The sequence below is a fragment of the Eublepharis macularius genome, chromosome 17 (genome assembly GCF_028583425.1).
Source record: "Eublepharis macularius isolate TG4126 chromosome 17, MPM_Emac_v1.0, whole genome shotgun sequence".
Taxonomy (NCBI): domain Eukaryota; kingdom Metazoa; phylum Chordata; class Lepidosauria; order Squamata; family Eublepharidae; genus Eublepharis; species Eublepharis macularius.
In genome coordinates, this window is record NC_072806.1 from 19,260,804 (window position 1) to 19,286,663 (window position 25,860).

General features: G+C 45.1%; 1 protein-coding gene across 1 annotated transcript; it reads right to left on the reverse strand.

Annotated features, from left to right (window-relative positions):
- Positions 1 to 623: 623 nt before the first annotated feature.
- Positions 624 to 25,592, reverse strand: UNC45B (unc-45 myosin chaperone B). The gene is made up of 20 exons (XM_055001901.1): positions 25,510 to 25,592; positions 23,627 to 23,788; positions 22,491 to 22,527; positions 21,668 to 21,843; positions 19,796 to 19,885; positions 17,751 to 17,918; positions 16,360 to 16,528; positions 15,348 to 15,518; positions 13,857 to 14,028; positions 10,306 to 10,606; positions 9,544 to 9,638; positions 8,763 to 8,904; positions 7,998 to 8,138; positions 7,226 to 7,353; positions 6,047 to 6,113; positions 4,608 to 4,721; positions 4,384 to 4,499; positions 3,960 to 4,077; positions 3,687 to 3,842; positions 624 to 2,330 (listed from the first exon to the last, which is right to left on the reverse strand). Exons 2-20 carry the CDS (start codon positions 23,786 to 23,788, stop codon positions 2,064 to 2,066), a joined length of 2,790 nt encoding a protein of 929 aa, XP_054857876.1. The 5' UTR covers positions 25,510 to 25,592; the 3' UTR covers positions 624 to 2,063.
- Positions 25,593 to 25,860: the final 268 nt, after the last annotated feature.

Sequence of the window (25,860 nt, forward strand, 5' to 3'; positions counted from 1 at the left end):
GGATGAAGCCTGTCAATCACTGTGCCATGTCTCTTGTAGGTTTCTTATTATTGTGGAGGGTGTAGCTGTGCTCTTGCTGGAAAGTTTCAATGTTTTAAAAATGTCATATAGTTACCTTGTATTTCAGAAAGGGCTCATCTCTGTATTCGGCTTTATGCTTGTTTTGAATTTTTTTGCTATTGTACCCTATTGTATCTGTATGTGGGAATATACTGGCTGCTTATTTATTTATTTATTTATTTTATATTCCTCCTTCCCCGCACCAGCAGGCTCAGCTGGATCCTATTGTATTTTGCATAGGGAATGTCTTAGGTGTTGATTATATTGTATTTACTTGCACTATGTAATCTGTCCTGGGTCTCAGTGAGAAAGGAGGACTGAGGGGGTCCCAAATGTTCCGCTAATGAGTTAGGAACCATAGACTTCACCACTATGTTGTATTGGATTCCTGCTAATGCTATGTCTTTGTGAACTTCTTATCTATTTACCCTATTGCATTATTTATGGAAATGTTCTTGATATTGACTGTACTCATCTCACACTGTGTAATCCACCTTGAGTCTCAGTGAGAAAGGCGGACCATTAACGACATATATAAGTAAATAAAAAAACCAATGTGCCTGTTCTCTTGAACAGTCTTGTTTATTAACTTCTGTGTATTTTAGAAGGCATGATACTGGGTTGGTAACTAGCCAAAGAAGTTTTGAATTTGTAGGAAAAGCCCTCCTGGCTTGCAGTACATCTAGTCCAGCATCCTGTTTCCAGGGACCTCTGAGATGCTCCCAAGCTGGGTATGAAAGCAGCCTTCCCCTGCTGTGTGCATCTTTCAGCAAACAGTATTCCGAGATAGACTGCTTCCACCCATGGAAGTTCCAATCTGCGTTCTCATGGGTAATACACATCAGCCCAAAGACTTGTGAGGTCCAGCAGCGCTTGTCTCAGATCAGACGGATGCTTTTGAGAAGTCCTCAAGCAGGGCACAAAGGGGGATTCCCTTATTGTGTGTCCCCCAGAAACACGTTCAGTGGTGCTTGCCCCTGCAGAGGAAGGTCTTTCTCATGGCGGGATATGGAGGGAGGGGATTGTGGAAAGGAATAGAAAAACCCTGTCTGTTCCTCCTACTATCTAACAACCACGCCAGAAAAAGCCTGTATAATTTTGGCAGAGTGTCTTGCTTCGGGTTGGCTTGCACAGTTATGGACTGGCCTGGTGTAGCAGAAATTCCAGCCATCCAATTGTCAAGGTGAGGCAGGAACTCAGGCTGAGTATCTGGTAGGCTCATCATCGCTAGTTCCTTGGGGGGGGGGGGTTGGATGCGCACATAAAAGGTGCATAGAAAGGCGCCCCACCAAAGATCTGAACCTGACTGAGCTCTTTAAGCCCTGCTCAGTGTTACTTCCCTGGAGACCACAGTTATGAATGAAAGAGGCCCTCCTTGATTCTGGACCCCAGTAAGGCTGAGAATCATCTGTACTACCCATAAGGAAGGACCAGGGGGCTGGGGGAGTTATATCCATCAATTTCTCAATTATTTTTTTTAAAAGCTGCCACTGGCAAACACGTTAGCTATTACGCTAGATGTAGTTTTAAGGAAGCCACACAAGTGCAGCCTATCACCAAGAACTAATTTTATTAAGAAAATGCCATCCTAGAATGACAACGAGCCCAGAAACATCACAGGTAAATAAAAAGGCTGCTGAGCCCCCCCTCCACCTGCAATCTGATGTATTAAACAGCAAGGACAATGCTTATAAAAACCACCCTAAGTCTGAAAAGACAGAAGTGGCAATTTTGTATTCCATACACCGGCACTAAGGCTTTGAACATATCCAATATTATCAGAAGCCATGGAGTTTTAACGGGCAGCTACTTCCTAAAAGAAAATCGCTAGCAGGAACCAAATGCTGGCCTCCATTAGACCATTGAGATAGGAATTAGTTGGTATTTTCCCCATACTATGCTCATCAAAGCTTGGGAAATGCATCCATTTTCTAACGGCAATTTTGGTATGTATTCAGCCTCTCTGTTCTCCTAGTCCTCATTGATTTAGGTTTCTTGCGTCCTTATGGCTGAGATACCGGCTTGATCAGCCCATAGTCCATGAACTTAACAAGGCACTCACGGGCTACTTTGAGCACGTGCTGGAGGTTAGGGTTATCTTCCTGCTTGCCAATAACGGTCAGAATCTCCAGCATTTCACTTTCCACCAATTTCTTAGCCAGGTCTTGGTCTGCGTGGATTAAGTTATAAACGATCACCACTCCCCGGTGCTGGATTTCCAGTTTGTCATGAAGGCAAAGTCTCTGAAGAATCTCCAGCCACTGGGTTGTCTGCAGGAAAAATGAAAGCCATGAGAATTTTTCCCCATAGTCTTACACAGTCATTAAAACCAGTTACAGGATTTGTACATCTTTGGTTAGCAGAGTTCTTTCAGCATCCAAGATCTAGTCTCAACAGCTAATTTTTTTTTTAAAAAAAACCCTCACTTTGAGCGAAGCTACAAGAGATGAGTTACGCGAGGAGGAGCACGTGAAGGGAGTCGCAATGTTAGCTGGGAAGGTGAATTTTAAGGAGATCAGAAGGCTTTGTCAGTTCCCCCTCTCTACAGAGCCAGAGAGATGCTGCTCAGAGAGTTTGTTAATTTCCTCTTTGCCTCTGGAAGGCTCTTGTCAGTTTCACTTCCCCTTCTAGGATGAGAAGAGGAAATTAACAAACACTCTGAGGAGCCAACTTCCCTGGCTCTGTAGAGAGGGGAAATTGACAATGCCTTCCGATCTCTTTTAAAACTCAGCTTCCCGACTAACATTGTGAGTTTTCGACTCTCTTCATGTGCTCCTCCTCATGTAATTCGTCTCTTGTAGCTTAGCTCTTTGTCTATGATTCTCTCCAACAAAAAAAGAGGAAACTTTTGATGATGAATGGCACGTCACCATAACAAAGAGCAGTTCTTCTCTGTAACTGCAAAATGACCAATGTGCCAATGGGCACAATCAAGCATTTGCAGAGATTTGCTTAACAACCCTCAATGACTGCTGTGAAAAGGGTGCTTTGCAGGTACATATTTATTTAATCTGTCCTCTTTCTGCCTTTCAGTAAAGTTTCTGAGGCTGTGAACAGAATAAGACATCTAGCCACCATCCCTTCCCCCCCCCTCCACATAGTATGAAAGCAGTTTTAAATATGTGCTAGGACTGGACAAGTAGCTGCATGTGGTGTTCCATTCCACATTTTTTGGATAACCCCCTGTGCATTTCAGTGAAGTGTTCATTGGGTCCCAAGCGTCACAATCAATACTTTCATAGGAATACGTATCTAAAGAGCACTTGGCCAAAACTGGGGCTGCATTAATGGAAAATGGATGGAAAGAATACATGCACAGCGACCTTTGACATGGACAAGTCCGATAGGACGTCTCCCCAGATTATGCTGATCCTATCTGTGAGCAACATTCACATGAAGCTGCCTTATATTGAATCAGATCATGGGCCATTAAAGTTGGTACTGTCTACTCAGACTGGCAGCAGATCTCCAGGGTTTTAAGTGGAGGTCTTTCATATCACCTACTGCCTGATCCTTAACCGGAGATGATGGGGCTTGATCCTGGGACCTTTTGCATTAGCAAAGCAGATGCTCTACTGCTCAGCCACTGCCATTCTCTATATCCATGTTGGCAATGCAGCTCTTACCACTTGGGTGAGCTTGTGGCAGAGTTTCTTGTGTGCCGCGGTCAGCATGGCCAGGGCGCCGGCTGCGGCATTCTGAACTTTCTCATCGTCCTCACCGCACAACAAAACAACGAGCTTGAGCCGGTCATTTCCATCAGCTAGGAATCTCTCTTGGACCTGTGGAGAAAAAACCCCCCAAACCATTTAAAATCTAGAAAAGGAGAATTGTTCCAGGGGTAGGGAATGGTGATCCAAGGATTTGGAGCCCTACTTCCATCACAACATGTTTTTTACCTCTTTGTTAACTACCAGGTTGCACATACACTCCGTCGCTGCCTGTCGGAGTTGATCGTGGTTTTCAAACATGTAGTTTTCAATATCTGGCATGGCTTTCTCTTTGATAATCTTTTGCCTGGGGGGGAAACATTCAACACTGTTAGCATAGAACTGGTTTTATCTCTTTTCTGTAAACTAACTTTGGAAAGTATATAAGATTCTCTGCTATGGCTGATCTTTATGCATATGTCATAATAAGGGCATCTGCAGCTGAGCTTTATTATTAAATAAATGTAATAAAACTCATATTTCTTCATTGATCACAGTTTGGTGTCTTGTATAATGGAGAGTAACGGCTGTTATGGAAAATAGAATTAAAGCAGAGTACTTTTTAAAGAAATTTCCCTAACATGTACATCCTCAGAGAGTCTGTGGAGCTCACCTGAGTTTGTCACTTCTTCCTGAAAAGTTGGTGAGCCCACGTAGCGCCTCGAAGTTCTGTAACCCGTCTCGCTCTGTGTTCAGTAAGCTGACCAGCGGCCGCACGACCTCGTACACCTACACGAGAGGCAGGCATCTTAGCATCCCTCTCCAGTTGCTGCATCTTGGCCCCTTCCCACCACTGCTGCATGATGAACAGTCTGCAGAAAGCAAGGGTTTACTCACTCTCTCACCGGGGAACGCTATGTCTGGATTGGAGACAGCAGCAATCTTTGCAAGAGCGTGTGAGGCTTTTATCTTGCCAATGTCTGTGCCTTCTAATGCTAATGGTATTAAGGCCTATTGAGGAACATGGAAGAAAGAAAACTAAATCCCAGAATGTTCATGTTAGCGTCTCCAAACAAAAGGATCGTCTTCTATCAGTTCCCAGTTCTTATGCAGCAAAATAAATCAGGAGGCCAGTGGTGCCTTGCAAAACTAAAATTAAAAAAACAAAATTCCAACATGAGCTTTTGTGAGTCACTTCATCAGGTGCACAGGAGTGTACATTCACAGCAGTAATTTTATACTGGAAGTTACAAGCCACAGGAGGGTGGAAGGTGTTGCAAAGAGAGGCCAGCTGGAAACCAACCAAAGAGAAACCAAGTCATTCAGAGCAGACATACACTCCATGCATCCGAAGAAGTAAACTCTGACTCATGAAAGCTTATGCTGGAATACATGTGATGTGTCTTCAAGTGGCTACTGAACTCCTGTTTTATTTTGCCACTGCAGAGTAACATGGATACCCTTCTGAAACTATCAGAGGAGGGGCTGTGGCTCAATGGTAGAGCATCTGCCTGGCATGTAGAAAGTTCCAGGTTCAATCCCCGGTATCTCCAGTTAAAAGGACCAGGCAGTTGGTGATGTGAAAGGCCTCTACCTGAGACCCTGGAGAACTGCTGGCAGTCTGAGTAAACAAGACTGACCGCATGGGCCAGTGGTCTGATTCACAATAGGGAGCTTCATGTCTGTTCATGAGTATCGGTTCTTATGCAGGCTCTGTAATTCATATTGTTCCATCTTCTTACATTATTCCTTTTTAACAGTAGCACATTGGAAGAAGTTCACAGTGTAATCCTATGCAGAGTTACTCCAGTCTAAGCTCATTGACCAGAGTAACACTGTGTGGGGCTTGCATTCCAACTCTCCTTGATGTTAGAGAAGCTGGATTGTACCCATTAGGTTTAAAAAGCAGCCTGCACTCTTTTTCCTCCATTGGAAGAGTCCAAAAGCAACAGGTAGGTGGCACCTTTATTAGAACAAGCCCACTTCACGGAGCAGTGGGCAAGCCTCCTAGCTGTCAAAAGCGCTTCCTCTGGCTGAAGAAGAGTTCTGCTGAACCCAAAAGCTTGCATACCGCTTTGTGATGTTTTAGCTCATCCTCCTAAAGGATGTTATCTTGCTCTTGGGGTCTTTCTTGCAGGCCACCTGAAACTCATGTTGGCAGAGAGATTCTGTGACATTTTTCACACTTTGGGGTGGTTGTATTCCAAAACAGGAGCATCTGTTTCAGTCTTGGTCCTTGCAAGAGTAACGGAACTATCCTAAGCAGGTCTACTCAAAAATTCCATTTTATTCTGTGGGGCTTACTCCCACATAAGTTTTCTTCAGATTGCAGTTACCTTTCCACCTCCTTGAGCGACAATGGTTCCACGGTCCTTGGGATCTTCGCATAAGGCAAGGAAAACTCTGCCAAAATACAAACACACATATATAATTGTTGTCATTTGATATGGCACCATCCATGTGCCCGTACCTTTACAGAACCCTGTCCTGAACAGCTAGCAATCTATGGATGAAGACATAAAAGGTATTTTACAGCATGGGGCCATGGCACAATGGTAGAGCATCTGCTTTCTGTTAAGAAGATCCCAGGTTCAATTCTCAGCACCTCCACTTTTTAAAACTCTTGGGTAGTAGGTGAAGTGAAAGACCTCGAACTCAGACCCTGGAGAGCTGCTGTCAGTCAGACCAGATGAGATGGACCTTGATAGACCAAAGGTTAGTATAAGGCGGCTTTATGTGTTCAGTGTGGTGGGAGGGATTTGGGCACACTGAAATACGCTGGAATGCAGCAAAAGTGTGCTTAAACGGCATTCACCACACTCTAGAATGAGTCAGACCCAGGGTCCGTCCAGCTCAGTACTCTGGCAAGAGCTGTCCAAGGTTTCAGTCACAGAAAGGTCTTTCCCAGGACCTTTAATTCAGGATGCCAACTGAGAACCTTTCTTTGAAGATATCGGAGATTAACCCGGAACCTTCTGCATGCAAAAAACATCAATGGCATTTTTCCACTTCTATTTCTCCTCCTCTCCCATATCAATTCAGTATGTACATATTGGGGAAGAAATGCATCCAATCCTGGCTGTTCAGTTTGGTTACAAGACCCCCATTCCATATGGTTGGAATTTAATAACAACAACAACATTTGATTTATATACTGCCCTTCAGGACAACTTAATGCCCACTCAGAGCGGTTTACAAAGTATGCCATTATTATCCCCTCAACAAAACACCCTGTGAGGTAGGTGGGGCTGAGAGAGCTCTGAGAGAGCTGTGACTAGCCCAAGGTCACCCAGCTGGCTTCAAGTGGAGGAGCGGGGAATCAAACCCGGCTCTCCGGATTAGAGTCTCGTGCTCTTAACCAGTACACCAAACTGGCTCTCGGTATTTAAAGTCTTCTACGGTACACTCTTCATGTTTACCTCCTATATGGATGTTGACATCTTTAATAAAAACGATCACTCCACTATGGTCCCTGCCCCCCGATTTTTGAACACACACTAGTGTAGGCAAGATACCGAGCTAAGAGTTCTTTGGTCTGGTCTGTCAAAATGGCGCTGTCTGCTTTCACCATGCAGACCAGGGCAGAGGTGACTCCAGATTTGACCAAACGTTTCACTCGCTTTTCGACAAAGTCCTTCTTGTCCTGGGTGAGAAAGAAATGGGGGAAGGGAACGATGTAGGTTTCATCTCTCCATCTGAGACCCTGTAAGCACACATGTCAGCACCCCGGGGCCTTGTAGAAGCAGTATGCAAGGCAGACTCAGCGTGGGTCAGCGGTCCATCTCTCCCACACAAAATCTCCCAGACACCAACTGTTTTCAAGATTTATTGATCAAGTACAGGATAACCTCTCCTGTGATGTCCTCAGCAAGGAATTTCCTGATTCCCTTGTCCAGACCCTCCCTAGAGGTGCCTTTCTCCCTCCTCACTTTGTCCACCACCCAAAGCTTCTTGCTGCCTCTTTTAAGGTCCTCCCCAACATCTGGACCCACCCCTGGGGTTGAAACCCACCTCCTCTCCACTCATTGTATGTTCAGTGTAGCCTCCTCGGTCTCCCCCAATATTGGCCACGATGACCAGACAGCCCCTCCCCACAGCACTGTTTCCTGGCCACACCCATCACACCAGTCTTGGGGTCTTGGCCACACCCATAGCACCAGTCTCTCTGACTTCTTGGCCACACCTTCAATCCTTCGCCCTACACCCTCTGATGCCTTCACACCCCAGAGCCCCTGGGCTACTGAACCTCCGGAGTTTTTCTAGCTAGCCTCTGGGATTCCAGCCTACCTTTGGGTGCTGCTCGGGCACGTGCTGTTTGGAAAACTTGGCCAACTGCACAAGTTCCGGGAGGATTTCCTTGACGTCGTAGCTGTTGGTGCAGTTTACCAAGACGGAAGCCACAGAGTACAAGATGGTCTTATCGCTTGTCTGCACAGGGCAAAATTAGAAGTCGTGAGATATTTAAAGCAACAGATGGCTTCTTCTTAAGCACGGGTTGTGTTCAGTGTGCCTTTTTAAAAATATGAACCTTGGTTTTTAGCATTTAACCAGCATTTTCAGGAGTTAAGAACACCATGAATATCTAAACCTGCTGGATCAAACCAAAGGCCCATTTCTGTCAGGGATGACCCTGGAAGGCCTATAAAGAGGGCACTGAGAAAAAAGTTCCCGTTCAGTGTTGGTCTCTCCTCCCCCCACAACTGCTGGCATTCAGAGGTACACTGCCTTGGAACATGGAAGTTGCACGTAACTACCGACAGACTTTGATGGACCTCTCCTTCTCCACAAATTTGTCTAATTCCTTTCCCAAGCCATCAAAGTGACTACATTCTTGTAGCAGTGAGTTCCACACGTTAATTATGTGCGGTGTGCAGAGGCTTTTTGGGGGTGTATCATGCCCGTCAGTTTTTTATTTTTTTCCATGCTGCATTCATGTGCTAGGAAAAGGCTGGCATTGCAGCATTCCCCTTGCATGCACACTTCATAAACCATCACAACATGTGTGGATCTGCAAGTGTGCTGTGTGCAGGCGAGTGAATGTGTGAGCATTACCTTGGCGAGTTCGAACATGGCTTGCAGGGCCGGCTCATCTTCTACAAAATCATCTTTGACATCAGCGTCCAGGGTCAAGTAGGCGAGCCCTTCTATGGCCCACTTCCGAGTGCGGGTGTCTATGGCGGGATTGCACAGCCATCTAAACAAAGTAATTAGGTCGTTACTTCTTCTGCTGCAGAGGCTGCTACAGCATAAAAAAGATTCATCTGAAGAATGAGGATTTTGTCCCAGCTTTGCATTCATCTGTGGGTCCCCGTGACCCCCAACCTTCTTGTTCCTTGCTGTGTTCCCCCAATATTCTCTGCACCCCTCAAATTTTAGGTTTCACTCTGGAACCTTCTGGTGGTAGCAGAAGTGGATACTCTCGACTTGGGAGCCCTAGTGGGGGGCACGTGGTAGCCTGCAAGCTCATCACCATGATACAGACATTTAGAAATATTTTGATCTCTCATATAACGCATGGGATTGTGTGTGTATGCTGGAATGGGTATGTCAGTATGTGTTTCATATTTGTTTTAAGCTCCAAGGAAGGATGCCTGGATCCTGACTCTACACTTCTGAGTTTACGTGGGTCGTTTATATTTCCTATTTCTGCCGCTTCTTGGAAATGATACTCTCTAAATCAGCTACACAGCTGATAAAGGACAAATGTGTCCCCCACCGATCAGACACCTCACAATGGAGAAGATTATATTGCTGGAGATCTCGACGGAAGGGGGACAGCTGAAGACTCTGTCCCACTGGCACCACGATAGGGCCTTTCAGACCAATTACTCACTTCCGGCACTGTTTCGCTAGCTTTTCGGTAGATCCTTCGGCAAACTGGCGTAGGCCATAGTCCGTCCCCCCTGCGGAGCCCAGCTTGCAAAGACCCTAGTAAAAGAATTTTTTAAAAAATCACTGTGTGGTGCACCGTGGCAGAGGGGTTGGTTTATATGCGGCAAATATTAAGACAAATTCTACGTTGTGTCTAACGAAATCAGAGCATTTATAGTTTCCAATTTATATATTGCATTTTAGCCTTAATTTCCAAGTACTTTGCAATTTTTAAAAAAGGATCAGAAATATATCTTGTGGTGGTATGAAAAGATAACCAAATGTAATCCATCCAAAGCAATGGAAACAATAGTAGCAGAAATGCATAAAAACAGCCTCCGTCCCAAGATAGATCTGGGCATGTGACCAATTTTTTGAGAGTGGCCAATTTTTGTTTTGAGTCCATGCTAATTCCTGGTCATTAGTCTGACCAAGTGTGAATTTTCAACTAGCAAATGGAATTTTAATCTGATGAATTACACTGGCTTGAGATACTGGCTGATTCCGCACACGTGGGATAATGCACTTTCAATGCACTTTATCAGTCGTTTGAGGTGGATTTTTTGTTCCGCACACACAAAAAATCCGTTCTAAATGATCTATAAAGAGGATTGGAAGTGCGTTATCCAACGTGTGCGGAATCAGCCATTGAGATATGCAGCCCAGGGCATTTCAATGCATACAACCCCCCCGAAAAAACCCTGATGGGTCCAGGAGAACTTACCACCAGAGCTCGAATCTTGATCTTCTCATTCTTAGTCTTCTTGTAAATTTCCTTCAGCAGGGCGATTCCATTGGTGATGATGAAGGTGGCCCGACTTAGCTTGGTTGAAGCATGGATGAGGGCTTCCACGGCCACCAGCTGGTCAATCTCTCGTTCAGAGCCGCACAGGGCCACCATCATCTCCATGACGCCCTTCATACCCAGCAGCTGGTTACCCAAATCGAAAGGTCCTTGCAAGACTCCAGACACTACCTGGATGGCATGCAGAGTCTTATCCATGTCTTGAGGGTCTATCTGGCTCCTGCAAGTGGATGGAAGCCCAGAACATACTGAGAACACTGGGTGAAGTCAAACTCTCATGGAACATAGATCCAGAGGAGTTAGCCTTGATAGTCCGTAGTAGCAAAATCAAAAAGAGTCCAGGAGCACCTTTAAGACTAACCAATTTTATTGTAGCATAAGCTTTCGAGAATCACAGTTCTCTTCGTCAGATGCATGGAGGGCCAAAAGAAACTGGTCAGATATAGAGGAGGAGAGGGGAGGGCGGAGTAGATGCAAACAGCTCCTTCTGATATGGAGATCAGTTTGCTTCTGTAAAGATTCAGAGGAGTTAGCCCAGACTAACATGGCTAACTCCTCTGAACCTTTACAGAAGCAAACTGATCTCCATATCAGAAGGAGCTGTTTGCATCTCCATATCAGAAGGAGTTGTTTGCATCTACTCCGCCCTCCCCTCTCCTCCTCTATATCTGACCAGTTTCTTTTGGCCCTCCATGCATCTAATGAAGAGAACTGTGAATCTCGAAAGCTCGAAAGCTACAATAAAATTGGTTAGTCTTAAAGGTGCTACTGGACTCTTTTTGATTTTGTCATAGAACAGTTGCTGGATATGACCAAGAAAGTCATTCAAGATACTTTTGCATACAGAAATAGGGCTAGCGTGGCCCCATAGCTAGACAGGGAAACTAGAGGCCTAGAATGGAACAACCCTGGACAGGGGCATAAAACAACGGAGTTACACAGTTGTATTGCCATGTGTAGATTACAAGAGCCATGTAACTCATATCATTATATACAATGTACTAAAGCCCAGGAACAAGGAATATCTGAAAATGGCAGGGATGTCTACCTTGACAGCTGGCCATATCATTTAAGGATAGTTGCATCAATGGAGAGCCAAAAGATATTTGGATGTATGAGAAACTTGTAATTATTAATTCTACATAGACTTTGTTAAGAGAAGTAGCAAGAATGAACTAACTATATGTTTCAAGAAGACGCTTCAAATATGGATAACCTTGTTTGTTGTAGGAAGTCATAAGTGAGCCAAGAATTGGAGTCTTTGAAGTAGGAAAGACAGCTATTGATAAGAGAAGGTTCTGAAACCCCATAAATATGACAGGCTACATTGATTTAGAGCTTCTTCTTAGAAGGGGCTCCTTGCCTGTGACCTTCGTATCTTTGGATAAGGTATGTTTTTGGACTCATGTAATTTCTCTCCTTTAATGATCTATGAAGTTATAATGGATGATAAGATTTTCTGTTGATTGAGTTGATATTAAGAATACTGAATAATTATTTTGTAATAGTAAAGGTTTGAAATGGAAACAGAGACTCCATAATTGTGTACAATAACTGGTAACGAACCTAAGACGTTATCGGTAGTGTACCTCTAGCCAGGAGGTAAATGATTTGATATAGGATAGCTAAGTAGACTCTCAAAACTTCTTAAGTGCACGCCTATATCTAAATCAGGCCTGACCAGAGTCAACCAGAACAAAACAAAACATTGTTTAGTGCAGTAGAGAAGATTTAGAAACGGTCTCACCACAGTCAAGACAGATGGACCTTTTGGCTCTCCTACGAAGCTATTCTTCAGCTTCTGGGCAAGTTTTGGATTAAACAGGGAAAAGCCAGCTCTGCATGGCACCAACTGGCCAGTATCCGTGATGTAGTTTTCCTCTCCTCTCAATCCTTGCAGTAATTTTGTTTATTGCCTTTATTTTATTTACTGTGTTTATACTTCATCTTTCGTCCCAATGGGCCTACATCGTTGCTCTGACTGTCCTTTGATATGTAGATTGCTATTCTCAGATTCCCTCCTCCTGACTTACATTGTTTTCCTCCCCTTCATTTTATCTTCACACAACAACCACGTGAGGTAAATTAGGCTGAGAGGGTGTGATTGGCCCAAGGTCACTCAGCAAGCTTCCATGGAAGAGTGGGGATTCAAAACTGGGTCTACCAGCTCCTAGTCTGACACTCTTAACCACCACACCATGCCAGCTCTCATTGTTTAACTTGGACTTATGGTATGTCAAGGCCTAGCCAGGACTGTGGGTACCCGTACCTGAATCTAGACTAGGATGGCACATTAAGGGAGGGCTCAGTGGTAGAGCATCTTGTTTGCATGCAGGCAGACCCAGGTTCATTCTTCTGTATCTGCAGCTGAAAGGTTCAGGCAGTAGATAATGTGAAAGACCTCAGCCTGAGACCCCGGAGAGCACTGCCAGTTAGAGTAGACAAGACTGCCCTTGATAGACCAACGGTCTGACTCAGTACAAGGCAGCTTCATGTATTCCATTCTAAGTTCCTTGAGGTTAATTGAGCAGAGAAGGCCCTGTCCCATTGAACAGAAGGCCAGGTTTCTTTACAGCCAATCCAGAGACTTCATATTGCCTACCAATAGCAATGGCAGGGCTCATTTTGAGGGGGAACGCACAGGAACACAGTTCCGGCAGTTCCCCCAAAAGGTCACATGACAGATGGCCCTGCCCACCTGACTCAGCCATTTTGGGCCTGTTTCAGCCTGGATTGGGGCCGAAACGGCCCGGATTGGGCCTCTGACGGATGGTGGATCACTCTTCCGCTCAGCAGCGGCCTGATCTTGACCATTTTGGGCCCCTTTTTGGCCATTTTCCACTCTTTTTTGCCATTTTGGGCCCAATTTCAGCCCTGAATGGCCAGGATTGGGTCCAAAACAGCCAGGATAGGTGACGTCAGGGGGTGTGGCATATGCAAACCCGTTATGCTAATGACTCACTTCCGGTGCTGGCAAGGGGCGTGGCATAGGCTGATGAGTTATGCTAATGAGTTCCTCCAGCTCTTTTTCTACGAAAGAACTCCTGAGCAATGGTAGTATATGCCAAATCCCTTCTGGGCCTGAAGAGGTCTCTGAGGTGCATTATATGGGCCTTGTGAAGTTCATGGTTCAAGCTCTGGGAACTGTGATAGATATGAATAGAGACAAACACATGAAGTTGTTTTATACATTGGCCCATCTGGTTCTGCGTTGCCTCCTTTGAGAGGCTACAGCTCTCTGCAGTCTCTGGCAGAGAAATGTCTTCTGACTGAACCTTTTTGCTGGAGATGCCAAGTATTGAACCTGGGACCTTCTGCATGCAAAGAAGATGTTCTACCACTGAGCCACGGCCCCTCCCATACTATACTTCTGTTTGGTCCTGGATTCCAAGGACAATCAACCCAGGCCCCCTTTTTTCGCACTTTGCCTGTTCTGGAAAATCCATATAAGGCTCCAAAGCTGGACTCACTGGATGTACTCTTCGCAGAGCAGCCTGAAATTCTCTCTCTCGGAATCGCATCGCAAGTCGTCATACAGTTTGTTCAGAAGAACAGAAGCGGTCAGCTGACTGTTCTCCGTCAGCGGTAGGCAATTGGGCATGTCTGGGATCTGGCCGGCAATTTTCAGGATCTTTTTTAGACCTTGGGAGACGGAAGACACAAAATGAGCTCAAGTTATGAAGCTGCTTTATACCATCGGTCACTGTAGCTCAGGTATCATCTACTCTGACTGGGCTCTCCAAGCAAGGATCAATCCCATCTCATCCCCTGCTACCTGAGATACTTGGACCAGGGATGTCAAGGAGTGAACTGGGACCTTTGGCATGTAAAGCTGGAATGCTACTACTGAGCCGTAGCTGATGGTCTGAAGACACTGGGCAGCCAGAAGATAGCCGCAACTGTTTGGACCAACATGTTTGTGAATGGTACTGGTACAATGTTTACACACATCTTCCTGTGATATTAGATCCAGAGGAGTTAGCCATGTTCGTCGGTAGTAGCAAAATGGCAGAGTCCAGTAGCACCTTTAAGACTAACCAACTTTACTGTAGCATAAGCTTTCGAGAACCACAGTTCTTTTCATCAGATGTGATATTAGTAAGAGATGCAAATGTAAATATTTTAGATCTATAGGATTTGAGTCCAGAGGCGCCTTAAAGGCCAAGAAGATTTTCAGGGTGTAAACTTGTGAAAGTGTCTAAAGAAGGGAGCTCTGATTCTCAAAGGTCTATACTCTGAAAATGTTGTTGGTCTCTAAGGCACCACTGGTCTCAAATCCTGCTGTTCTACTTGATAAATAAATCATTAGGTAGGCCCCAGAAACCTAATTAAAGGATTCCATGTTTGGGCCGTTAGCAGAGTCTATTGTTTGGCATAGGAAGCATGATGATAGGTGGTTGTGAGCTCGTTCTGCTGGCTGGTGTGCGTGCAGGAGGGGAAATAATAAAATCATACACTTGCTTTACATTTAGAAAAGAAATAAGAGTTCTTTATTGTAGGAACTCCATACTATGATCGGAAAGGAGGAGAGATAGATCCTAACTACCTGTCTAGTCTAAGGATGGGCATGGATGCTAGGACAAGGCCTGCATCCATGCTGCCAAGATGGAGGGAGGAGAGGAGAGAGGTTGCCTGGAACAATGCCAGGAAGAGAAGAAGTGAGAGGGAGGAAGTCAGGAGGAGGAAATCCTGAGAATAGCAATCTACATATCAAAGGACAGTCAGAGCAGTAAACAGTAAACAGAGTGCCCTGACCTCTCTATCTTTCTAACTTGTTGGTTTGTCCCCCTCTGAAACCTGAGGAAAGGGACAGCACTGAATCCTCCTCTTCCAACACTACTGAAGTCCAAAATGGCTACCCACCTAAAACTATTTCAGATCTATAAATTACTTTTAGTTATGTTGTAGATCTCCTGTTCTTAAAATCTTGACAGGGAGACAGAACCTTAAGGAGCGCTTACCACTGTCGACCACAAAGAGGGTCCGGCTGTTGTCCGGGTTTCTCTGATCCTTCCTTGGCACGTTTTTATTGAGCAGGTTGAGAGACCGATCCCGGCCTTGCCCCGATACTTTCTTACTGGGAAGCATGTCCAGAAGGTGAGTGGTGATCATCTTTAGATCCTTCTTGGTGTCTGCACAGAAGAAGACAAGCAGCACAACGCAAAATAATTTCAGTTAGATGTTGTGGTAAATACGTGCCGCTACCCCAGCTTCTTATCTGTTGGAAGCGTTTAGGTCTCTGTATTAGTTGGACAGGACTGCAGAAGGTCCCAGATTCAGTCCCCAGCATCTCTGGGTAAAGGAATGCAAGAAGAGGACATTGACAACTTCCATTGCCAGTCAGGGCAGGCAATATTGAGCTAGATGAGCTAAAAGTCTGACTTGGTATGAGCCAGCTTCATTTAAAAAACCCCCCATAAATATACTAAAAGGGGCTTTTAAATGGCTATTTGCTAGATCACCTAGGGCGAGTTAAGAATGACCTCCAGGCAACAAGGCACAAAAGCAATACATAAATTGGTTCTTTATTTCTTTCAGGATAAGAATCACACACATGGACACACAGACACAAATACAGGAAGGTATTTTTATAGTAATTTTTATAGTAATTTGTGGACTTATTAGCATTGATAGCCTTAAACCACATCCACACATTTCAACAAATGAAAGGAAGTTAAGAGATATGCATTTTTAAAATCTCCCCTCCAGGTTCAAACTGGTGGGACAGCCATTCCCTCTTTCCAAGAAATCTTGGGAACAAAGCGGGCAGAAGCTGGAGAAACCTAACGAATAATACCAGGCATCAACTATGAAGCAGGCATCTCTGACTAGCGATGGACCATCTTCCAGGCCAGTTAGTTCCTGACACCGCCCTGATTGTCTGTTCCAGAATTAAGCCCTTGAAAGTAATTTCAGGGTCCCTTGTGAATGTACCCTTAGTAAGTCTGTCAGGCTGCTGCGCAGGATAATTACCTAACACCAGAGCATCTCCTTTCCCATGTTCCTCTTTCTTGCCCTCTCCAGTTAAAGAGTCAATGATGGCCTGCAGGAGGTTGCAGACAGCCAGAGAGATCTCTTCATGATCTATGGCCATCCACTGACAAATGTTGCCAATTCCCAGCATGTGGAGAATTGCGGTGGCCTGTTCAAAGAAAGGGTACAAGATGAATTGGGTCTGAGCTAAGGTTGCCTGCTGGGAAATTCCTAGAGATTGAGGGGGTGGAGCCTAGAGACGGCTGGGTTAGGAGAGGGGAGGGACCTCAACAGGGTATAATGTCATAGAGTCTACCCTCCAAAGCAGCTATTTTCTGTAGGAGAAATGATTGCCTGGAGATCGGTTGTTATTCTGGGAAATCTTCAGGCCCTACCTGGAGGTAGACAACCCTACCTGAAAGATGGCTTCCAAGTTTTTCCCCTTTGAATTTCGCCCCAGATTCCAAATTACTTGCACTGCTATCTTAAGAGTCAATGGGCTTAGAAGGGTGTACCTCTCAGCTTATGATTGCACTGTCGGCCTTATTTATGAAGCACAGCCAATGCACTAGGAATTCCTCCCTTCTGATTTTGAATTCTTCAGCGCAGAGCAGTGATCACATGACCCATGTTAAGGTGTACCAGGGGTCATTTTGTAGAAAAAGAGCTGGAGGAACTCATTAGCATAACTCATTAGCATATAATAATAATAACATTCGATTTATATACCGCCCTTCAGGACAACTTAATGCCCACTCAGAGCGGTTTACAAAGTGTTATTATTACCCCACAACAATCACCCTGTGAGGTGGGTGGGGCTGAGAGAGCTCCAGAGAACTGTGACTCGCCCAAGGTCACCCAGCTGGCTTCGTGGAGGAGTGGGGAATCAAACCCGGCTCTCCAGATTAGAGTCCCATGCTCTTAACCACTACACCAAACTGGCTCTGACACGCCTCGTGCCATCACCAGGAGTGTGTCATTAGCATAACTGATTTGCATATGCCACACCCCCTGACATCACCTATCCTGGCCGTTTTGGACCCAATCCTGGCCATTCAGGGCCGAAATTGAGCCCAAAATGGCAAAAAGGGGCTGAAAATGGCCGAAAAGGGGCCCAAAATGGTCAGGATCGGGCTGCTGCTGAGCGGGAGACTGATCCACCACCCATCAGAGGCCTGATCCGGGCCATTTTGGCCCCAATCCAGGCTGAAATGGGCCCAAAATGGCCGAGAGTCAGGTGGGTGGGGCCACTTGGCATGTGACCTCTTTGGGGAACTGCCGGAACTGCGTTCCAGCACGTTCCCCCTCGAAATGAGCCCTGAGGTGTACCCTGACACTTGTACAACAGCACAACAGATTGGTAGAGAATTTCTGAACCACAGCTCTCTTACCCGTGCCTTGTGGGCTGTGCACATCCCCGAAAGGGTCCTCACGGCTGCGAGGATCAGCTCTGGATTCTTGGTTTCTATCAGCCTCATGAGCAAGGGCAGACCGTTGTTCTGGAATATCCTCTCTGCTCCTGCTTCCTCCCGACCAAGAACAATGAGGTTGTTCGCTGCCTGATTTGAGGGGAAAGAAAGGTTGCTTGCTACGTGATTTACTTTGTGGCTGTGAATTGGCAGGGGGCCACAGTTCAAATCAGGCTCAGGGCCAGGGTTTCAGGTTGTGATGAAAAGACCAATAAAAAAAGAAGCTACAAAGAACCTACGTCTGTACAGTTCAGCCAAGAGAGGCTTTTTTTTTTACACCCAGGCTTGTTTTATGCCAGAAAAACAACTCAGGACAGATCCGAGAACAGAGCAAAAGAGTCTGAATGCTGTCGATGGTGCCACTGGTTCGGTGGCAGGGAAGTTGGTGCTTCATTTAAAAAACAACAACAACTAACCTCTCTGAATTTTTTATTCAATAGACATTTGGAGGAATTTAGCTTTTGTAGTCATCAGAGGGCTATGTGGTCAAACAGACAACCTTCCTTTATCATTGGTTAGAACAAGACTCCATCCTTAGACATTTCCCTTCCTTTTAGTTTTTTGCCCACTGTGTTATTCCAGCAAGAAAAATACCCTATATTCTTATCCTGAAAAAAGAGCTATTTGGAGTTGTATTTATATCCAAAATTTGTTTCTACAGACAAAACCAATTTTTCTGTACATTATATTGTCCTTGCCTGCTTCGCCTCCCCACGCTGTTCCTGTTGCCCAGACATGTGCTAGGAATTCCGTATCTGGAGCTTAACTTCCCGGTACACGGGAGTCAAATTTGGATTGCTACTGTGGCAGGTGGGGAGACCCAATTTAAGCCTTCCCAGCGCCATGCTATTCCCCTTAAATTAAATGTCCTCAGAGAGTTTTGTTTGCCCTGTTGGGGAAATTTGTGTATGGGCTGCCTATCAATTATCGTATCTTTCCCCCAGTGGCTATATAGTGGCTCTCTAGTGCTGTTTCAGGTTAGGAAGATGTGCACAGGGGTGGAGGGAAGTGCTACAGTCAGAAGGCTTATGCCCCCCCTCCCATAGGCTGCACTAGGTTACCAACTCTGGTTTGGGAAATTCCTGGAGATTTGGGGGTAGAGCCTGGGGTGGGTGGGGTTTGGGGAGGGGAGGGACCTCAACAAGGTATAATACCATTAAGTCCACCCTCCAAAGCAACCATTTTTTCAAAGGGAACTGGTCCTCTGGATGAAAATGCACTTTACTAAGCACCTAAAGATGCTCAAGTGAACTTCATTTCACGTGTCCCCCCTCCAACTTTCCATGCACTTGCTTGCACAGTCATACTTTAATTTGCTCTGTGTGAATACATTCACATGTTCAATATCAGTTCCTCCTCAATTGCTAAAAGTACCCAGTTTCCCCAGATTCCCATATCCACTCACTGAAATGCAGATCTTGACACTTTCTCACACCTTAAAGAAATGCAAATTGGCAAATCAAAGGAGCTTATAGTACTTGTTCTCGCTGAAGGACTCGCAGTTGTGAAAGTGGCATTCATGTGCGCCCAGCACGAGCATGAACTGAGGACCACACATAACATTCTGTATTTGAGCATCTCCAGGTACTTCAGAACATATATTTCTACTCTCTGTCACTGGCAGATAAGTTGTAGTTTCAGGAGATCTCCAGGCACCACCTGGTGGTTGGTAACTCTAGTGCAGTCCCAAGTTGAATCAGGTTCCTACACACCTGAGAGTTCTGGGCACGGCACTCACAGTGTACATCAGTTGACAGGACCAAGGCAGAAATGGTAGGACACAGACACACATACACAGACAATATAGCATGTATTTAGGCCCTCCATGCTTATAAATATTTTGGTAGGTATATGTTCTAGCCTGTATCTTATAGTTTTTGAAAGTTTTTGAAAAACTTTCTGGTCCTAGGAAAATGGAACAAAATGGCTGTCCTCGCAGCAGGAATCTGCTCCTTTAAAATGCTCACCTTCTCTCGTTTGTCTTTCTCACTATTTTCATCCAGCAGGATTTCAAACATTTTCTGCACTCTGGCATCGGTAGAGAACTGGATCTTCAACTGCAGCAGGGTTGAGAAAGAGCATAGACCAGGCATTAGACTAGAGATTTTAAAAAAAATCTATGCTGGCTACCCCAGAGAGGATGAAAAAATTGGATACGTTTAACCTAGCATCTAAAACCATGCAAGGGGTTTAAACCATATATATGGATTACTCATGGAATTCACTGCCACGTGGTATGCCAATGGCCATTTAACTCGGATGGCTTTAAGAAAAGATTAGACATATTTTTGGAGGATAAATCTCTTAATAATGATGAATAGGATTTAAATAGAACTTTAATGTACTTCATAATTCGCATTAACTTGTGAGCCTTACAACAGCCCTGTAAGCAGACTGGTATTACTTCCATACTTGGGCTGAAGCTGACAAGAGTGCCTAAGGAGAGGCTTGCTGGATCTAAGGAGAGGCTTGCTGTGACAGAGGTGAGATTCAAACTGCAGATTTCCCAGGTCACAATTCTCTTAGCCAGTCTGCTGTACCCACACCAGTTCTTCTTAGTTGTGATAGTAAAATGGAACCTCCTTGGACAGAGGAAGACTACCTCTGAGTCAGCTGCTGGACTCAAAGAGCAAAGTAGGGTTGTTTGTGGGCTTCCTGGAAACATCTCTGAGGGAACTGATGGTAGTTTAGATGAACCTTTGTTTTGATCCAGCAAGCCAGTCCTTACATCAGAAAGGTTTTTGACAGCTGTTACTCAGGACAGCCCAAACCCCTATACAGCTACATTTTCAGTTAGTTCGCATGCATAGGGCTGGGGTATTACCCTCTTGCTCCTCTATCTTCTAGGGTCACCTACATCAGCTTGGGAAATTCCTGGAGAGCTGGGGGCAATGCTTGAGGAAGGCCAAGTTTGGGGAATGGAGGAAGCTCAGCAGGGTAGTAATATCACTCTAGGACTTGCATTTCTCCTACACTCTATGGTATACCATAAAGTTCTCCCTCCAAAGTTGCCATTTCCTCCAGGGGAACTAATCTATATAGTCTGGAGATCAGTTGTTGTAATTCTGGGTTGTTAATCCTCCCTCCTCCTCACACATTTCTGGGTCCCTCACTTGATGTCATGGGACTATCTGTCATGTGCTGCCTGCCATGTACCAGGCCAGAATGACAACCTGTTAAGGAGAAAGGAAGGTAAATGGATACTCAGGTCTTTGGTGCCTCATGGGTTAAATGGGAGCCTAGATCTCCTTTACGTGTCTGGTTATGGGGTCTAAGCTCCTTTTTAAAATCACTGGCCTTTTAAGATCTAAGGATATATTGCATCACACCTGGTTATAAGATACAGGCAGCTCCACCTTATTGATTTCATTGCTCAAGGTGTAACTTGAAATACTCCATAGGAGGTATGTTATCACATCAGTGCTTATCACTTATTTTTTATATTTCTTCCATTCTGGAAATAACAAATTGTTGTAATTCTGGATGTTGCTAAAGAAACTTTTCAAGGCTAACCTGTAATATGCTTGGATGGGTATTTATGAATTATATTTTAATGTTTCCAATTTTATTAATTAATTGTTGTTTTGACAAATGATGTTTTGATATTATTTTGTAACAGATCCCCTGATGAAACCTAAAGTGAAACATGTAGGGATCTAAAAAGCTTCAATAAATCCTTTTACCTTGCAGGCTTGGAAATATCGAGGACCTGGATAATGTCAGAATCTAGTTTGTGAGAAGCATCATGAGAGCTGCAACATGGGCCGAAGGGAAGCAGCTTCGAGGCTGTAAACGCTTCTTTCTCCCCCACTCCCGATTCCTGGCTCTTTGACATTTACCTTCTCCTGGATGCTGGCTCCTAAACGGTGAAGGGTCTCTTGGAAGTTTTTGTTCCGGGGCTCAATAGTGGCACACCTTTGGATGTCTTTGAAGGCTTGGTCCAGCTTCCCCAGCTTCTCGAGGGCCTGGCTGCGCCTATACAGGGCCTTAATGTCAGAAGGATCGATATCGATAGCTGGGGGGAAACAGGAGAGGGTGGGTAAAATGGTGCTAGTTTATAGTGCAGATGGTGGTGGAGAGTGCCCTGGAGTCATACCTGACTTATGGTGACCCCTGGTGGGGTTTTCATGGCAAGAGACTAACAGAGGTGGTTTGCCATTGCCTGCCTCTGCAACCCTGGTCTTCGCTGGAGGTCTCCCATCAAATTACTAACCAAAGACGACCCTGCTTAGCTTCTGAGATCTGACGAGATCAGGCTCACCTGGGCTATCCAGGTCAGGGTATAGTGCACATACTTGGCTCTGATTCCAATATTGCCAAAGCAGGCCTGGCAGGCTGGCCCTATGTCCTCATTTCCAAAGGGAAGTCCTGTCCTCTGAAATCTTTGGGTTCACCTTCAGCCAATAGACTTGGCTGAAATGGGTCTCTTTAATAGCTGAATAAGTTTTTTGTAAAGCTGATCTGGCACTATGAAGAACAGTATTTCTGTAAACTTGCAGCTTTGAATATAAATTCGTAGATGCATGTTTTGTGCATGTTATCCTTTTTTTGTGGGCTCTTGTCTTGTGTAGCTGGTCACCTTACTGGTAAGCCAAGAGCAAGCTGCTAGCAAAAACATATATAAATCAAATCCCCCGGATCCAGAGCAGTTGTCAAACCTACCTCTAGATGCATCTGATGCCACCTGGGCGTAGCTTTCCTGTGATTGGGGGAAGAAGAAAGGTTGGTGTTAGTGATTCTGAAGTTTCACTCTACAATCCTTTGGGTTTTAGGTAAACCAAAATTTTCTTTGTGCCCCCTGCCTAGAGGAGGTTTTTTCAGTTTGACTACCTAACAAGGGGGTCAACTCCTTTAGTGTTCAATATGTACATCAGGATTCTTTCTGGCATTGAAAAATGTCGACTTAGTGGTATAGCAGTAGAGAAAAAGGCCAGTTCTATGATTATTAGGAAAAGGTATGAAAATAAAAAAACACCAGTATTCCAGTGCTTTTGCATAGATTTCTACGGTGTGGCCACCTTTGGAATACTGCGTACAGTTCTGGTCGAAAACAACTAAGGGGGAGAGGAAGGACAGAGGTTTCTAAAATTATGCATGGGATGGAGAAAGTAGATAGACAACTTTGTCTCCTCCTCCTGTAATACCAGAATTCAAGGTCTCGCAATAAATTTTATGAGCAATAGGTTCAGGACAGACAAAAGGAAACTATCCTTTATACAACACTTGTGGAACTCACTGCTTCAAGATAGGTGTTAGTTTAGAGGGCTAAAAAGAGGACAAAGTCAAATTCATGGAGGAGATGGCTATTAGACATAATGGTTCAATGGAGCCTCCATGTCCGGGAGCAGTGTACCTCAAAATGCAGTTGCTGAAGAACACAAGAGGAGAGAACAAGGACCTTCTGAGGAGGGGTGGGTAGTTGTTTACTGAGCAAAACAATTATCTGGACTATATAGGCTATTTGGTCCTATCCATCAGGGGTCTCCTGACGTTCTTCTGCTCTTTCTTTGTTGACCGGCTTTCCATTCAGCTGTGTAATTGACTGCAGATGGCCTTCAGCAGATTGTGAGTCACTGGGAATAATTTACTTCTCTGTTTTATATCTCATTATATAGCAAATGTCACCCTTGGACTTCAGACAACAGCATTTGTCTCGATGGTCCCTGCGTTAGCTTCTTGTGTTGCAAACATGTCCATCAATAAATGGTGGGGGAATAGATTTGATGTTGTTTTCATAAACACGAATGTGGGGTTCTGCACCTGTTTGTGGGCACTCCTCCCCCCTCTTGTAGCCTCACCTTTTTCAGGAAACAGGCTGCTCGGTTGCGGTACAAGACGGCCTGGAGGGGCTTGTCTTTGGTGAGTTTCAGTGCTTTTGAGTAGCTTTTAATCGCGTTCTCGTAGTCATTGGCCTGAAAATATTTATTCCCTTCGTCCTTCAGCTGCACAGGGTCTTCCATCTAGGAAAAAGTGCTAACATATCAGTCTAGGAACAAAGATGATTTCAGAGAACATCGAGGGACTTGAAGGAAGGTTCTGATATTTTGGCAGCTGAGCATGAATGCTTTTCAAATGGAGCATGCTTCCTCAGGGTGTGATTTTGTCCAGCTGTCTTCTCTACTGGTTCCTGCCATCTCCAGCTGAAGCCAGAGGGCTTCTTTAGGGTGGTATGTTACTGAGGGCCAAGCTACACATGACGAATGACACTTGAACAGCAAGTGTATTTCTCCCTGTTCACTTGCCCTCCACTCAATCCACTTGCTGTTCAAGTGTCATTCGTCATGTGTAGCTTGGCCCTGAGTGAAGCAATTGCTATATGGAAGAAATGCCTATGAAGATGTTTGTACGAAACGGCAGGGCTTTTTTTCTGGGAAAAGAGGTGGTAGAACTTAGTGAGTTGCCAGCACAGGACCACACAATGACATCACTTTGGGTCATCTGGAACAAGGGGGGAGTTTTTTAAAGTTTAAATCGCCCTCGGTGAAAATGGTCACATGGCTGGTGGCTCCGCCCCCTGATCTCCAGACAGAGGGGAGTTTAGATTGCCCTCCGCTCGGCAGTGTGGAGGGCAATCTAAACTCCCCTCTGTCTGGAGATCAGGGGGCGGAGCCACCAGCCATGTGACCATTTTCAAGAGGTGCCGGAACTCCGTTCCACTGTGTTCCAGCAGAAAAAAAGCCCTGCGAAATGGGATTGGACAACATATGCCGGCAAAACAAATAGGCGTGGCACTTTGCAGCTCCGCAGCTTCGCAGACTACTGCAGGCAACTGTATAGCTTCAGATGGCTGACTCTGTAACTGATTTAATTAACTCAAATGCCGGTGTGCACGCTCCAGATCCTGGAGATCTGAGTGTGGAATTTGGGGTGGGAAGGGACCTCAGCAAGGTATAATGCCGTAGAGTCCACCCTCCAAAACAGCCATTTTCTCTAGGGAAACTGACCTCTGTATTTCTAGGAGACCTCTTGGTCCCATCTGGAAGCTGGTAACCCTAAGCGAGTAGGTTTGCCAGCCTCCAGGTGGTGGCAGGAGATCTCCCGGAATTACAACTGATCTCCAGATGAAAGAGATCATTCTCCTGGAGAAAATGGCTGATTTGGAAGATGGACAGTAGGACATTATATTCCCCTGATACCCTTCCCCTCCCTAAATCCCACCTTCTCCAGGCTCTACCTCCCAAATCTCCAGGAATTTCCCAGCTTGGAGCTGGCAACCCTAACGATTCCGGGCAATGCCATTTAATTTTGATCTAGCATCTCTAGCCACTGCTCAAAGTCTATCTGTGTTACTTTGATAGTTGTTATAAGAGCCTGGCAAAGCAGGTAAGCATTATTTATTCCCACATTGCAGAATGGAGGGATAAGAATAAGAAAAACGAATGGCTTAATTAATGAGCTTTTGACAGAGGCAGGTCTCGTGGCTGCTCTCAATCACTGTGCTTGAAAAATTCTCACACACCCCCATCAAGTATTTCAGTCCCTCACCATATTTGGGCAGCTGCAAAGGGCCTCTGGGATTTGTCATAGTCACCTGCCATGGCTGATGTGAAAAAAAATGCTATGCACACCCCTGGCAATAATACTTCGCACACAAATAAAGCATGCCATTCATTTTCATTCCATGCTGCTCTTATAAAATCCCAATTCATTCTCTTCTCACCCCCCCAAAAACCTTCCTCACCTTGCCTGGGTTCAGACAGCAGAGTTGTTCACCGGCTGAGTGAATTTTCCTTTGCTGAGTGCACAGTGCACGCTCTCTCTCCCCTCGTAGTGCACTGATAACGTGTGTCCTCCTGGAGTTGTATGTGTATATATAGCTCAATGAAATGGTCGTGAGCCAAGGACCACAGCACAGCGATCAAGACCTTAGGGGTGAGGGTTTAACTTCAAGGGGAGAAGTGTGCTGTTAAGTCAAGAATAAATCACACATCCCAATAATTCCCTGAAATGAGCATGCAACAGCTGCCCCAGGATTGGGCAAGGCTATACCAGCTCCCTTTTAAATGGCAAATGTGCCAGGAGACATCAAGGG